Source organism: Octopus sinensis, linkage group LG3 (assembly GCF_006345805.1).
Source record: "Octopus sinensis linkage group LG3, ASM634580v1, whole genome shotgun sequence".
Taxonomy (NCBI): Eukaryota; Metazoa; Mollusca; class Cephalopoda; order Octopoda; family Octopodidae; genus Octopus; species Octopus sinensis.
Genome location: NC_042999.1, coordinates 118,645,710 through 118,662,920, shown reverse-complemented (window position 1 = coordinate 118,662,920; position 17,211 = coordinate 118,645,710). Strand labels below are relative to the sequence as shown.

The 17,211-nt window shown below is 34.7% G+C and overlaps 1 protein-coding gene across 1 annotated transcript in view; it reads right to left on the bottom strand.

Annotated features, from left to right (window-relative positions):
* Positions 1-17,211, bottom strand: part of LOC115209871 (retinal guanylyl cyclase 2-like) — an 870,127-nt gene that overhangs the window by 193,652 nt on the left and 659,264 nt on the right. Inside the window, exon 6 of the mRNA XM_029778448.2 lies at positions 13,539-13,655. Within this exon, the coding sequence (XP_029634308.2) occupies positions 13,539-13,655 (117 nt within the window). The remainder of the gene's footprint in view (positions 1-13,538; positions 13,656-17,211) is intronic.

Genomic DNA, 17,211 nt, shown 5'->3' with positions numbered 1-17,211 from the left:
CTCACCTATAATATATACATCTCTCTCTCTCACTCTCTTCGTAGTCCCTAATCTTTCAGCTGGCCAACCATCAAAGCTCTCCACAACATTTTTTCAAAATTTATAAAATAACAATTTTAAGTTCATTGAGATGATAATACATATCCCCACAACTAGAACTTGAACCTATGTTATAAAGCAAAATACATACATACATACATGCATGCATACATACATACATATATACATACATAGACACACACACATACATACATACATACATACATACATACATACATACATACATACATACATACATACATACATATATATATATATACATTAATGCATACATACATATATACAGCATATGTTAACATAAAGATGAAGATCAGTGAAAAAGAGAACACCTATGCTGAACTAATGAGAAATCTGCAGTTACTCTATCCAGATTACAAGTTCAGGTCTATACTTGTAATTATTGGGACCCTGGGATATGTAACACACTGCCTAAATACCAATCTTGAGAAATTAGGCTTCTAAAAACCAGAAAGAAGAAAGTAATTCGAAGACTACAGATCCAATCTATCACTGGAACTGTAAAAATCTGTAAAACTTTCCAGAAGATTATCATTTAAATATATATGTATATGTCTAGATATGCAACTATATACATGGGAAAACATAGATAAGACATACAAATCTACACATACATACATACAAACAAAAATACCCTGTTGTTGGTGTTGAAATTCCAATGAAGGAGCCTTGGATATTGGTTAGAAACCAGTTCTTTATCTATTGGCAAGAAATCTTGAAATAAACTGAATAGTGACTGACTGACATACATACATACATACATACATACATACATGCATGCATGCATGCATGCATGCATGCAGGCAGGCAGGCAGGCAGGCAGACATACATACATACATACATACATACATACATACATACATACATACATACATACATACATACATACATGTAAATATGTATAAGTGTATTGTCAAGTTTACTCTGACTACATGTCACCTTACACTAGTGGCTTCTACTACAGCCCCAAGCTAACCAAAGCTTTGTAACTGGATTATTTTGTAGATGGAAACTGAAAGAAGTCATTGTGTGTGTGTGTGTGTATAATATATGTGTATATATAAAAGTGGTGAACTTGTAGAATCCTTAGCATGCCTTTTTCCTGCAAGAACACGTGATAATATCCTTTGATTCTGGTAGAATGACAAGTTCAAGTGACTGTGACACACACACATACCCATGCATTTATATATAGATACAAATATAAACACACACATATACATACATAAATACATACACACACGCACACACACACACACATATATATATATATATATATATATATATACACACATACATATATATAAAAAAGTCTCAATGTTGCTAGTTTATAGAATTTAGACTCAGTCGATATTCTCTTATGAAAGGCATTTCCTTGCTCATGCATTCATTTTGGCTATCATTGTCTTTGAATTTGTATATTGGAGACGTAAATTTGAGAAATTTGTTGGAAGCATATTCATTGATGTACTGGCTGAGAGGTATTTTCCTGTATTCTAGAAACCTAATTTGAGATTTGTGCACCACCATCCTCTGATGTAGGCTGTTTTTTGTGTGTCCAATATATTGCCGTTTACATCCTGAGCATGTAATTAAGTAGATCAAGTTCTCAGATGCACATGTAAAATTAGGTTTTATGGGGAAATTATGGCCTTTTTCTAATCAGCATTCTGATCCTTGTATTATCTTGATACAAATCCCACAGCCAGGTCTCCCACATTTTTTTACTGTCAGCTTAGTGGTTATTGTTGAGTGTAATTTGGCCTGGGTTAAAATCTTTTCCATTGATTTTGGTTGTCTTTTACTTTTGATGATTGTGTGTGTTTTGAGGATTTGATTTATCTTTGGGTCACTCTTTCAATTTTTCTTCCTTCTCTGGTCTTGGTTGTCTAAGTTCTTGTGTATTTAATTTAAGTACTCATTGGATAGTATTGTCCAGTAAGGGTTGTGGGTATTTCCTATTGATGAGTGTGGTTTTCAATTCCTGTAGTTGTGTGTAATGAGTGTCTGCATCTGATACTATTGTGCATATTCTTTTGGCTAAACAGAATGTGATATTCATCCTGGTGTGTCTCAGGTGGCAAGAATCAAATGGCAAGTACTGTTTTGAATCTATGGGTTTGTAATAGATATCTGTCTCTATTTTCTTCCTGACTTTCTTAATAAGGATATCTAAAAATGGTAGTTGTTCCTTGTTATACTCTATCATAAATTGGAGGTTTTCATTTATTCCATTTAGAAGAGTTTTCTGAACTTGTCATGCTACCAGAACCAAAGGATATTATCAGGTGTTCTTGCAAGAAAAAGGAAAGTAAACTATGAATGTTAATCTTAATTTTAATTTTGATTAAATTTTTTTAATAGTTCTTTTCTCTTTACATATTCCATTTTAGTACATATTTTTGATAAGGTTTTTCAAAAACTGAAACATGTAAAAGGAAAATTAAAATGTACTCAATTTTATGAAAGTAGCATTTTTGTTCTTGTTTTTCATAAAAAATATATACATATATATATATATATTATATATATATATATATATATATATATATATATATATATATATATATACATGCAGTTCTCTGGATATGACAAGGAAGATAGGATTCGGGTATACAGACGAGTTAGAAAGAAGTTAGATAACATCATCTCTCTATATATAAACGGCAGTTTGTCTGTCTGTGTGTCTGTCAGGTTGTACCCTCACTCTGACCATGGCTTTCAACCGATTCTGATGAAACTTGACACACACATAGCACAATGTCATAATTCAAAACTAACGCAGCGAAAATTTGGAAAATTTCCCCCAGTTCTGAAAATAATCGATAAATTTGACATGGGGTCGAGAATCTAAGCTTTTTATATGCAACACATTTTCTGTCTAGGGGACACAACTCGACCTTTTTATCGCCCAAAGGGACAGCTAGGAACATCGTATTCACAGAAGTATTCGAGTGAAGAGAAGACATTGCAACCTACACATGCGCCTTCGTTCCCTTGTGGGAAAAGACTAGATTGGGATTAGTCGTTGCCTACTAGGGGCTCTTACATACCCGGGCAACGCCAGGCTATGCTGCTAGTATGTAATAAAACCAGTGGTGCCTGCCCCAGATATAGAGGTAAAGACTGGAATAGGATAGAGAGAGTTTGTGACAAAACAAACAGGGTGAACACATGGTACAAATATCAAGGAGTGATGTTTGTAAAGGCCACAGCCCATGGGGAACTAGCCCGTAGATTTAGGAAAGCTCTGAATGAGACCAAACTCAACATTAAGATTGTTGAAAAGCCTGGGAGCTCCATCAGTTTACAGTTACATAAGTCGTATCTCTTTGAGAATACCACATGCACCAATAAGAACTTCATGGAATGTAAGATTAACCCTGGCATTAACTGTAGAACTAGAAATGTAGTCTACAGCATAAGGTGCATAGAGGGTGCTTGTAAAGACAAGAACATGACATACATTGGTGAGACATCTAGAAGCATTGTAGAGAGATTAAATGAACATTGAAGACAATATGACGACAAAGAAACTGTCCTCCATACTCTACCAGCATGCCAAAGATGAACATGGAGGCACACTAGGTCGACTTGATATACTCATTTTTATCCAAGCACCCAAAAGACTTAACACTCAGACAAATACAAGAATACATCCTCACAAATGAAACATACCCCATTCTAAATAGGGAATACATGTAGAAAGTAGTGACACCCCAATACCCACAGTATATACATACACAGGTAGATTTGTTAGTAGGCTTTTATGTAGGCAAGTATATATACATATATATGGGTAGGTAAATGGATATGTAGGTAAACAGATAGGTAAGTAGATATGTTAATACAGACAGACAAGCACACATACACATACATACATAACAGATTAACATACATAGTCACAGAAACCAATACATTTAGATACATTTAAACATGCACAAACAAGGAGACAGAAGTGCACACACACACAAACGCACAAACACAAACACATGAATATGTAGAATACATACATACAAAAGTATACACACTCATACATATATCTATATACATGCATGCATACACACACACATACATACATATACACATACATATGTATATACACATGCATGCTGATGTACACATATGCGGACAAACAAACAAAAAGAACACAGGTCCGATAACGGACAGAGTCAACAACTATTGAAGAGGTTGCAAGAAGCAATGAAAGTTTTAGAAAAAAAAATAACTAAGGAAATGAGTGAAAATTGAACCAGTAAGTGTGTTAATTAATAAGGCATTAAAACAGAATGCCTCTTTCCAGGTGCAGCAAAATATGCTTCAACAGACGAATTCACATAAAGAATTTTGCAAACCAAATACAAAAACGAAATATATATATATATATATATTATATATATATATATATATATATATATATATATATAAATTGGATTAGAGATAAAACCACTATTATGCAACTCAAACAGTGATAGACATAAACCAAAACATAAATAACAAATAATATATATTTTTATAAAACATATAACTAGATCTCAAAAAGTATAAAAATGAATTATCAATATATAATAAGTAAAAAAAAACTGTCTTCTATATTTATCATTGATATATATATATATATATATATATATATATATAAACAGATAGGTAAGTAGATAGATAGGTACAGTATATTGGTTTGTGTGATTATGTATGTGCATCTGTTATGTATGGATGTGTGTCTTTATATGTGTGTGTGGAGTGTGTGTGTGTATATGATGATGTGTTTCTGTCTCCTTTTGTGTGTGTGTGTATTAACATATGTACCTATCTATCTACTTACCTATCTATTTAAATATAAATGATAAATATGGAAGACAGTGTACTGGAAGCTTTATTAAGCATGATGATCATTTTGGCTAACATCTGCCCTGCTCCCTAGAGGCTGGGGAATGATATAATGGAATCGAATGCATCCCATAGTGCAGAAGAAATCTCCTTAGGCTATATAATAATAGTCTTCAGTGTTATGGTAGCATATGTGTGTTTTTAATAGTTTGCAAGTACATTAATGAGGCAAGATGACTGGTATATATTCGAGCAGTGGTTGGTAAGGAATACAAAAATTCCATGTCAAGAATAAATGGGAAGGTCAGAATGGCTTTTGAATGAAAAGTGTTCTAAAGGTTGTGGGGTGCTTTGAAGGTTGGCCAGCTGAAAAATTAAAGACTATGGAGAGAGAGAGTCATTTCAGCCATTAAATGCAGTAAGTCGAAGGATGAAACTTATTTACAATAAGTTGTAGTTGTTGCTGTTTAGATCCAGAACAGCACTGATTAAGCAGACCTGAGATAAAAACCATTCCAACAAACCAATGCTCTCTTTTACATTTTCGTATTTCTAAAAATTCCAGGTGACATTATCCAATTCATTCTTTTCTAAATCATTGAGATAGGATTTAAGGTATGGTTGGCTATTATTTCTAATAAGTTATGTGACCATATAGAGGCTTCCTCATTGGCTTCAAATGCATCTGTTCACATACAAATGAAATCAACCTCTATATTTCCAAAAGTATTGCATCAGAAATAAAAGATCTTAGATTTAGCATCAGTTTCCTCAATCAATAATTTATTTTTCATTTCCTGAAATATGACAATAATAATATTTTCATTTTTAAAGAAAACAAATAACACCACTGACTTACTCTTTATTATTCTACTCTCACTGCAATAAGATTACATATGCTAAGATTAATAGCTTCTACAAAACATCATGTCCACAAAATATCAAACATTCTATCAAGGAGATTGGGTTTTTGCTGTAAGTTAGAATATAGCTGTTTATTACAAAATACTGCTTTAAACTGTGAATGATATATTTAAGTTAGAAATAGTTGTACTTTGTAGTTCTCTGGGGATTTTTTTCTGTTGCCATATGAGCAAATATTCCTTTAAAAGCATCCTCCAAGTATTAGCTTGTCATGACAATGTGCCTTTTCACTGTTTATTCTATTATTACAACAATCTTTGCTTTTCAGAATTTGCTGGCAGTTTCTTTCTTCTATTAAAATTTGTTATTATTTTTTGTTGTTGTAGTTGCATTTGCATTTTTATCTTCTTTATGTTGTACTCCTTATATGAATCTATACATCTCCAGATACCCAGTCATAAACAATATGTATATATACTATCTATTCTCTGGAATATAATCTCTACATATATATAGCTAAATATTCATATTTATTTTCCTGTAATAAATAAGTACCAGAGTTTTCCTGAGTATGATAGCAACAACAAAAGAATATACAACCATGGGAGAATTCTTTTATGTAATACCTTTAAATCTGTTCCTCAATATCTTAGTAAAATGCAAAATTTTAAACAAACTTGTATAAATATCTATTCATCACCTTACACTTTAGGCTCTGGTATGATATACACATATAAATGCATATATACATACATGCATACATACATACATACATACATACATACATACATACATACATACATTCATATGTAAACACAAAATCTACTCATCATTTACTTATTGTATTAAATCTAAGTAATCCCATAACCATCATTATCCCTAATAATAATTAACCTTGGGGTACAACTAGGTCAGTCTTGCAACTCATCTCTTCCACTAATATCACCCTTTCTACTAAATTATTCTTTCTCATGATTACCTATTTCTTTATTACCCACAAGGGGCTAAACACAGAGGGGACAAACAAGGACAGACATAGGTAATAAGTCGATTACATCGACCCCAGTGCGTAACTGGTACTTAATTTATCGACCCCGAAAGGATGAAAGGCAAAGTCGACCTCAGCGGAATTTGAACTCACAACGTAATGCAGACGAAATACCGCTAAGAATTTCGCCCAGCGCGCTAACGTTTCTGCCAGTTCGCCACCTTTCTCATGATTACCCTTGCAAATTCCTCTAACCTACCACATCCACCTTTCTCACAGCCTCCCCATCCTCACTAATTGTATTTTTTCCCTATTCTAGCATTTCTCTCTTCAACCAATAACACTTACAACTATTCCACTCAATTAGCCACTAACCTATCGACCCCTCCCTCCCTTTCTAATCACCTCCTTTTCTATTCAATTTCATACACCTTTTCACACCTCAGTACTCCCCATCCACCACCAACCCACCTTCATTATAGTATTAACCACTGCTATCTTGACCACTGACTCACCCTCTACTCTGTCCACATCCCTCTATTTTCTCTCATACCTTTCTACATACCTTACTAATCTCCCTCCACCACCAAATTAGACAATTTCCCTCCCTCAAATTGCCATCCCTTTTCTCACTGTCTCAAATTCCCATTATTCTATAGCCATTATTCCTAAACTTTGACACCTATACATAGATCCAACAACAACAACTAACCACTCTTCAATTACTACCTATCCCACTCTCACTCAACTCCCAATTCTCCACCTCTACTACCATCTTCCTTAACACCCTCATTCTTAACCCCCTCCCTCTTCCTAAACTAATGTTTTATCTCCTCTCATCATTCCCTGTCTTAACACTCCCCATAACTCCTACTTCCTCCCTCTAATACTGCTTACTCCCCACATCTAATCATTCTATGTTTGAACTTCTCTGCATTATGATCTGAAATGTAAGATTGTTTTTCTACCCTGATGAGAGAGACTCAATTTATCCATTTACAACAAGTGGCCACACGTTCATACTGAGCTCCCTGCAATCCAAGTAGATGGAGTCATCCACTGGGAACATGTCGGCACATGCTTGAACTGTTTCTGCCAAGAACTCTTTGAAAGAGTTTTGTCTGAAAATATCGTCAGCAATGGACTGATGAACCAGACCAACTTCTCCAAACTCCGCACAAGTGACATTGCAGTTTTTCCCATGTTACGAATACTGCAATGAAAAAGAATTTCGTGCACAAAAGAATCACGTAATTTATTTCTTCCTTGTACCTATAACAACATAACGATGTTTGCATGACAAAACATGTAATTTAAATTTGTCATTTTTAACATTCTCTTCTTAGAATGTGAGTAAAAACACACTTGTAAAATTAGTGTTAAATTGAATAAGCGTATTCCAAAGTGGAATGCTCATGTGTGAATCTGAATGCTTGAAAAGATGCTTCCTCACATTCAGACTAATTTGAATACTCTCAAATGGCATTTGAATTTGAATGATGTAAATGCTAAATTCTTTGACCGAATTCAATGAAGGAAAAACGAATTTGAATGGTGCTAATTTCATGGCACTAATTTTTGTTTTGCGATTTTAAATGACCTGATTATCAAATTGAACAACAAACATAGGAAAATTACTGCAAAAACTATATATATATATGAATATATATATATATATATATATATATATATATATATATATATATATATATATATATGCATACATACATACATATGCACTAGCAGAAATACCCAGTGATGCCTGGGTTAAAGAGAATGATGAAATTTAAAAACGCCCTCTAGATTATGCAGGTCTCAACTGCTAGTAGCTGAGATGCCGAATTTCTACATTAATAACTCTCCAGCTCTGCCAGCATGGAACATAGATGTTAAGTGAAATGTTAAAAGTTTTCAGCAAATACACGTATGTAAAGTAAATACATGTAATTCAAAAACACATTTTGTGTAGTTTATTTCATAACCAAAACAATTTTGGTGATCATTTGACAGAGTTAGTAGAGAGTCAATCCGATCATAAATCTGACCTTGGACCTTGAAATTTTGCATTAATTCTGACTCAGTAAAATCTCTTGTGGCTCCAAATAATGTCATCTGTAACGCAGAGTTGTATTGTCTAATTTTGCTTTGGAAGTGCTTGGAATCTTGGTCAGTTGATGACAACAGTTTCTTCAATGGCTCTGGAGGTTGGGGGATTGCAGGTAATTTAACCTTTCCTCCACTGCAGCACAGTGCAGGTGTCTCTCCAGGCCACTTCCTTGATTTACAATGTATGCACTCAGTTGTCATTGCACCAATGGAAACTCTAGTGTCATCTACATAATGAATTGCTGGATCATAATTGAAAGCTGCTTCATAGAAGTTGCTTCTCTGAGCTGTTTGTTTCTTGGTATGCTCCCATTTTTTAAACTGTCTCTCTTTCCCTGGTCAGAGACATTCTTTTGGCTGACCCTGACATTGCAGACAAATTTAAAACTTTCCTTCTAGGCATGGTAATATACGTATACAGAAATACATGGGTACAGAAGATAGTAAACAATGAAAATAACTGGGTAACAGAAATTAGATTTCTTAATAGGACGAGCAGAAAGTAAATGAGAAATTTTTACATAAAATAAAGAATTGTACGGGTTGAGGGAAATTTGTCAGTGGACCAAAGATCCAGTAATCAAAGAAACAAGAAAAAAGCCCTTAACAACCGAAAAACACAAAACCGTTGCAAAAGTAAATAAGAAATTTTTAGGGAAATTAACTAAGTGTATGGATTTAAATGAAATTATTGAAGTTACTTCTGTCTGTAAATTATGAACTTACTTTTATGAGTAATTCCATAAAAAAACCCCACAAGACGTTGCAAGAGTAAATAGGAAGCTTATAGGCAAATTTAACGAAGTCTATAGATTGAACTGAAATTTATGAATTTAATTCTGTCAGTAAATAATGTATAAAATAACTTTCATCAGTAATTGTGAAGTTCTTTCAGTCAGTAATTTGTCGTTGTTGTTTGGAAATAGCGATTGAAAACTTACAGTGAAAACAATAGCAATTGAACTGAAAGTGAAAACAAGAGCATCTGAAAAATGAAAGTGTAAACAATAAAGAGTGAATGATGTGTAGAGAGAAGGGGAGAGAGAGAGGTAGCTAGTTAGACAAATAAGATACATATAGATAGATAAGATATAGACAGATAGATACAGAGAGACAGATAGATATAGAGATGGACAGAAAGATATAGAGAGATAGAGATAAGTAGAGAGACATGGATAAGAGATATAGACAGAGAGATATAGATGTCACTGATGCAAGAAAACCAGAAGTAAATATTTTTTTAAACTTTGAAAGACGGGAATCTAATATAAAAAGCAATATTTTATATCTTTTTTATGACCAATGGAGGTGAGGGAGACAATTCCTGAAAGTTATTCTGCAAAGAGTTACCTCCCTTGTCCACGTTACCCAGGATTGGATGTTTTCTGCTCCTAGGGGGCCCATAACTCATCATGTGAAAACTTTTAAGAATCTAAAACCATCCCTGGAGCATAAGTGATGTATGCTCCCAGTTGAAAAATACAGCCATTATAATCTTTTACACACATACACAGACAGAACGGGATTTATTATATATATATGTATGCATGTAGGGATAATCCACAAAAAACAAAAGATGAAGACAGGTGGTGTAGACAACAAACAAAAGTATTAGTTTAATGCTCAGGAAGCGAATAAGTCTTTAATGTTTCGAACCTTTGTTCTTCCCCAGAAAGGAAAACAGAAATAAACAGGGAGAGAAAATTAAGAATGTGTAGTGGCTAGCAATCTATCATGGCGAATCATATGTGTATGTATATATATATATACATACACACACACACACACACACACACACATATATATATATATATTGTTAGATACATATACTAATGTATATGCTCTGTGTATTTTCCAGTGGCTGCAATGGCGTAGCAGAGTATATAACTCTCATGTTGCTGGTGTTAAAACACCTTAGAGTCATGAATAGGCAAGATAACTCACCTTAAATCCCATTTGGGAGTGATGGACATCGATGCTTCACCATTTTTATAGCGTATCAACACCATCTACCCACCTGGGTTGAAAGCGAGTCAGCTAGCTAATCCAACAACTTATATGCCCATGGCTTGTAAAATCATAAGCTGGTATGCTCGGAAATTGCATACCTAAGAGAAAGTTTACATTGGAAATAAAAACAGCTCTAATGTAATAAATATTGTTAAATGCATTGTGTATTTTCCAGTGGCTGCAATGTCGTAGCAGGTTATATGACTCTCATGTTGCCAGTGTTAAAACACCTTAGAGCCATTGATAATACACAAAGCATATACATTAGTATAAGTATTTATCAGTATTTATTATACTAGAGCTGCTTTTACTTCATGTATAAATAAACACACACACACACATATATATATATACTCACTCATATATACATACACATATGCACCCATATATACATATATCTCTATATATATATATGTGTATATATGATTAAGAAGTTTGCTTCATAGTCACATAAATTTGAGTTCAGTCCTATGGCATGGCACATTGGACAAGTGTCTTTTACTATAGCCCTTACCAAATCCACTCACTAGGCTTTGGTCAATGGAAGACACTTGCCATTAATGTGCCACATAGTGGAACCATACATAAAGTCACATGGTTGGGAAGCATCCTTCTCATCATGGTGCCATGCCTGCATTTGAAAACAACATTGCTATTCCTTGGTGAGCATGAGCCACATGTGCTAAGTGAAATATATATATATATAAACACACACATATATACTGATATATATATGTGTGTGTGTGTGTACAGAAGCAGAAGAGAGAGATAGAGAGAGAGAGAGTGTGAGACATACATACATACATATATATATACATGCACATAAACATCCATGTAAGTGAAAATAACAAAATGTGTGAAATAAATCGATAAATTCCCTTCAACTAAATGTGAAATTATATTGAACAAAGCACATTTAGTAAAATTAAGATTGAAAGCATTGGAATTTGGTTCTTGTGAATATTACTCTCTCGTTTATTATATCAGTTGTATACCAGTCTTTTGGAAGTAAGTTGAGCAGAAAATGATAATAGATTAATCTAAGCTTTCATTTTATAACATTAATAGTACAATATCTTTTATCTTATAGTTTTTATTTACTGCAATCATTCTGGGGCACTGCTTTGAAGGTTTTAATTGAACATAGAAATAAAAGGACCAGACTACGGTCAGGAAAACCATGGGATTGCACCTAGATAGTTAACCCTCCGAGGCATAACTACAGGAAACATTGTCTATGGAAGACCAGCAGTTGCCCATGCATACCAGCCTCTCCTCTACCTACCACTCTACAGCTGAGTGATCTGGAGTAACGTGAAATAAAGACAACTTACACTAGGGAGACAGGATTAAGCACAGGGGAGTGAACAGGTAAACATTAGTGGGAGATCAAAGAACTCTACCAATATGCTCAAGAACACATCATACAGTCCAGGCCAGGAATCAAACTCACTACCTTATGTGTAGGAACCCAGCACTTCAACCACTGAGCCAGGCTATAACACACACACACACAAACACACACACACACACACACCACACACACACACACACACACACACATGTATGTATGTATATAGATAGATAGATAGATAGATAGATAGATAGATAGATAAACAGATTGGTAGATAGATAGATAGATAGAAAGATTGATAAATAAACAGATAGATAAATAGATAGATATCCAGTTTCCATCTACCATATCCATTAACAAGGCTTTGCTTGGCCCACGACTATTGTACAAAACACTTGCTTAATATGCCATACACTGGGATTGAATCCAAGACCACAAAGTCGGGAGCAAGCTTCTTACCCACACAGCCACACCTGCACCAATTTATTATATTTAGAAATATTGAAAAATATAGTAAAATACCCCCTTACTGTCACGTTCGTGTTAGATTGACAGTATACAACCAGTAAAATAATCTTTTATTGCTTATCTCTTATTTGTTTCAGTCATAAGATAATGGCCATGCTGGAACATCACCTTGAAGAATTTTAGCTGAATGACTCAATAAGAAGTACTTTTTTCTTTCTCCTTCAAGCACTGGTACTTATTCTATCAGTCTCTTTTGCCAAACTGCTAAGTTACAGGGACATAGACACACCACCATTGGTTGTCAAGCAATGGTGGGGGACAAACACAAGTACACACACACACACACACATACACACACACACACAAACACACATACTAGAGTATATCAACTACATACAATTCGATGTAACACGTGCTTTGGAACAGCCCCTAGGCGCTAAATACTCATAGGGTTGGTTTTGAGTACACAACCGGAATATCCTATATGATACTTACCAACCATAGGCTGGAACCACAGGTTTATCAAACCCTACCTGGTGCATATCTTTTCAAGTACCTGATTCTATATGAATCTTTATTTTACTAAATATATATATATATATATATGATGGGCTTCTTTCAGTTTCTGTTTACCAAATCCTCTCAGAAGACTTTGGTCAGCCCAAGGCTATAGTAGAAGACATTTGCCTAATATGCCATGCAGTTGGACTGAACCTGGAACCATGTGGTTGGGGAGCAGGCTTCTTACCACACAGCCAGCCCATTTATTCTGAATATAAAAAAATAAAGCAATCTAAGATCAATTTGGTAAGTTTAAAAAAACAGAATAATTGGAATACTCACGTTGTATCTGGCTGTCTCAGAAAACTCGGAAATCTCATTTAAGGTTGACATTGAATTAGAAGGCTCTGAACCACGTAGAAGATCTGGTTTTCCAAATAATGTTGTACTCTTTGGTATCTGTAATGTGTAACAGTTTTTATTAGAGAAAAGAAACATAAGAATTTTTATGTTTGTATACATTCCTGCTACAATAACCATTTCACTCATAGAAAATTAAGAACTAAATACAAAATTCTGGATAATAAAGATAACAATTACTAAGGCGGATGCAATGAAAAACAGTTTGTATATTCAGGACCAAAGGTTTTCCAACTGCAGCCACCTAATCTTTTCTTTTTAGGGGTTAAGTAGGACTAGATTTTCCAATATGTTTTACTTTTATTTAAAACAGTAAGACAGTATTTAAGGAAAATTGGTTGTTATTTCAAACAGATTTAATAACTGCAGAGCAACTCCTCTGTTGGGCCACATTTTCATGCATACAACATTACTACTGTTAAAATTCTCAACTGTAAAATACAAGAGACCGCTGGTACAAATGGGAGAGCAATTCATTGGTAGATCTAGCTCTTTTTAAAGTGTACTGGTGCTCACTAACAACAACAACATTGAGACCTATCGAAGGGATAAGTTCTACAGATCATGGATTTCATGGGGTTTGCTGACATTTCTGCTACTTTAATCCATAGATTCACAGATTAAAGCACTAGATAAGGTAAATCTAAAGAGTTGCTGAAGTATGGAACAAACTACCGGCATCAGTTGTTAGTTGTCGGAGCACTACATCCTTCAAAACTTCCATGCTTCATGAGATTCGCCAACACTACACCTGATTTTCTCCCCTCCATACACACTCAAGCATGTATTTGACTCATACACCATTCACTTTCCAGACATTTGTACATTACAACATTTGCTTCATACGCAGTTCTGACAAGTTGTGGGGCACCTGAGCACTGTATACAATAATTTCATTATTATTATTATTAAAGTAACAGAAAGGCCTGGAATCCCCATGAAATCCCTGATGTGTAGAACTTATTCACTTGGTAGTTCACTATGCACAGAGAACAATTGTACAGTATGTAGTATGGACCAATGGGTTAACTGTAAGATTAGGAAAGTAGTCTATAGCTTATGGTGTACTGAGGGATAGTGCAGAAACAAGACAACAACTTACACTAGGGAGACAGCAGATAGCATAGGAGAGTGAATAGGTAAACATTAATGGGAGATCAAAGAGCTCTACCGACATACTCAAGTAGAACATAAAGGCTCAGTTAATAACTTGGTGGTTAAGGTATTATCACTACATAGGACAGATTATGGAGGCGACACACACAGTAAGAGACAGCCCAATTCTTGACAGAATACACGAATGGAACACCCACCACCACACATGATGACTAGAGACAGAGGGGAAAAACAAAAAGAAAGACACAGATACAAGCAGTATAATACATACACAATAGAGAAACATGCACATACTCATGATAAAATATAAGAAATAGAGATAAATAAATAAACAAAGGAAAAAACTATATAAAACATGGTTAGAAACAATAAGTAAGCAATCCCATATACACACACATAAAAACACATTTATAAAAAGCACACAGACACTCATATGCACACACACACAAACACACATATACATACAAATGCAAATACAGACACAGACAAGGATACATGTCATAAAAAGACAGAATGGACTAAACAGAACAGGAAGATACATGTGGATGGAAGAGTTGCTGAAGAGGTCACAGATGTGTGATGAAAGATTTCCAGACAATGAACATGAGAGAAGATAAGAACAATAATAAATGAGTGAAGAACGAATATATAGTGCATGTGGTTATTTGGCAAAAAAAAAAAAAAATTACCATCCCAAAATATATATATATATATATTACAACAAAAATTAAAATTTCGGACATAGAGTTACCAAAGGTTTTGTATCCACAAAATCAAAGCCTTGTGGACAGCTTATCAGACTCTATACAAAGACAAAAATTTTAACTTTCTGTGTCACGGATGTGAGGAAATGCTCAGAAATCAAGATTTATGTCTTAACATATAAGAACGCTAATGAGGATGGGTTGTCCACTGAACCAGAGACTAAAACAACCCTTTTAGAACCCAAAAAAGTCTAACCAGCAAATAGGGAGCTCCAATTTTCCAGTAGGTAGCACTTGAGGAGGACACATTTAGAAAAAATTTCTTTACGACTACTTAGCGCACCAGGTTTTAGTATATATATATATATATATATATATATACACATACACACACACAGTAGACTTCTTTCTGTTTCTGTCTACTAAATCCACTCACAAGGCCTTGATTGACCTGTAGCTTTAGTAAAAGACGCTTGCTCAAGGTACCAAGCAGTAGGACTGAACCCCAAACTATGTGGCTATTATATTATAAAATGGAAAAGTTGCAGACCATTAGAAAGACAACCTTTTAGTTGTGCTGTTATAAATATAACCACACAAGGACCAGTCTTTGTGACAGAGTGCTCGCTTGTATACATGAATGACTCTGAGAGGTATGCCAGTGGAGCACAAGCTCATGGTAGGATGTCCCTTGCTGGACAAGTCAAAATACAAAGGGCAAATTAGTATGGATTATTTCTTTCCATAGGTAAAAATGTGTTTGCAGAGGGTCAAAAAGCAAAGTTGCAGAAGCATTAATGATAACAGAAAACAAACAGTACCTGAGAGAGGAAGGCCTTACATCAGGAAAATATATGAATTTACAAGTGAGACAGAAGTTAGGATGCCCTCAAAATACCTGGAGTGGTATAGTGAGGCAAAGCTGAATAATCAGGGATCCAGCAGGGAAGACAGCCCAGAGTCAAGAACAGAGGAGGTAAGTTGTTCATGGCCTATGTTTCGTAGGGAATAGAGAATATAATTAAATCCCACATATATAGGATTATGCAGCTGCCAAACATATTTATGGAATAGCTTTCTGCATCAAAAGAATATAATATTCTTGATACAAAAAATGGAAATTGTAGCTGTGATGCCTGTGCCGGTGGCACATAAAAAGCACCATCTGAACGTGGCCGTTGCCAGCCTTCCCTGGCACCTGTGCTGGTGGCACATAAAAAGCACCCACTACACTCACAGGGTGGTTGGTGTTAGGAAGGACATCCAGCTGTAGAAACACTGCCAGATCAGACTGGAGCCTGGTGCAGCCTCCTGGCTTCCCAGACCCCGGTCAAATCGCCCAACCCGTGATAGCACGGAAAATGGACGTTAAACAATGATGATGATGATGATGATGAAAAATGTTCATTAATCTTTCCTCAAAACTGGATTCTACTGAAATTCCTTGTCCTTGTTAACCTACATCAAACACCAAAGAGCAAAAATTCAAGCAGGTCATCACCCATATTAAATTACGATATAGACTGATTGAAAGAGAAGGAAGAAATAGAGAAATAAAGAGAGAGAGAGAGCAGAAGATGGGGAAAGGTAGGGAATCAGTGGGGATTACCATTATTACTCCACTACTAAAAGTTAAATACTTATAGAAAATTATAAGTAGATATTCATTCAGTCAGTATTTAATCTCAGAATTGTCTGTTACTAAATTAGATATATTATGCACCTATCAAATGCCTGAAATATCTTTACAACACATAGAAACTGCAATATACCAT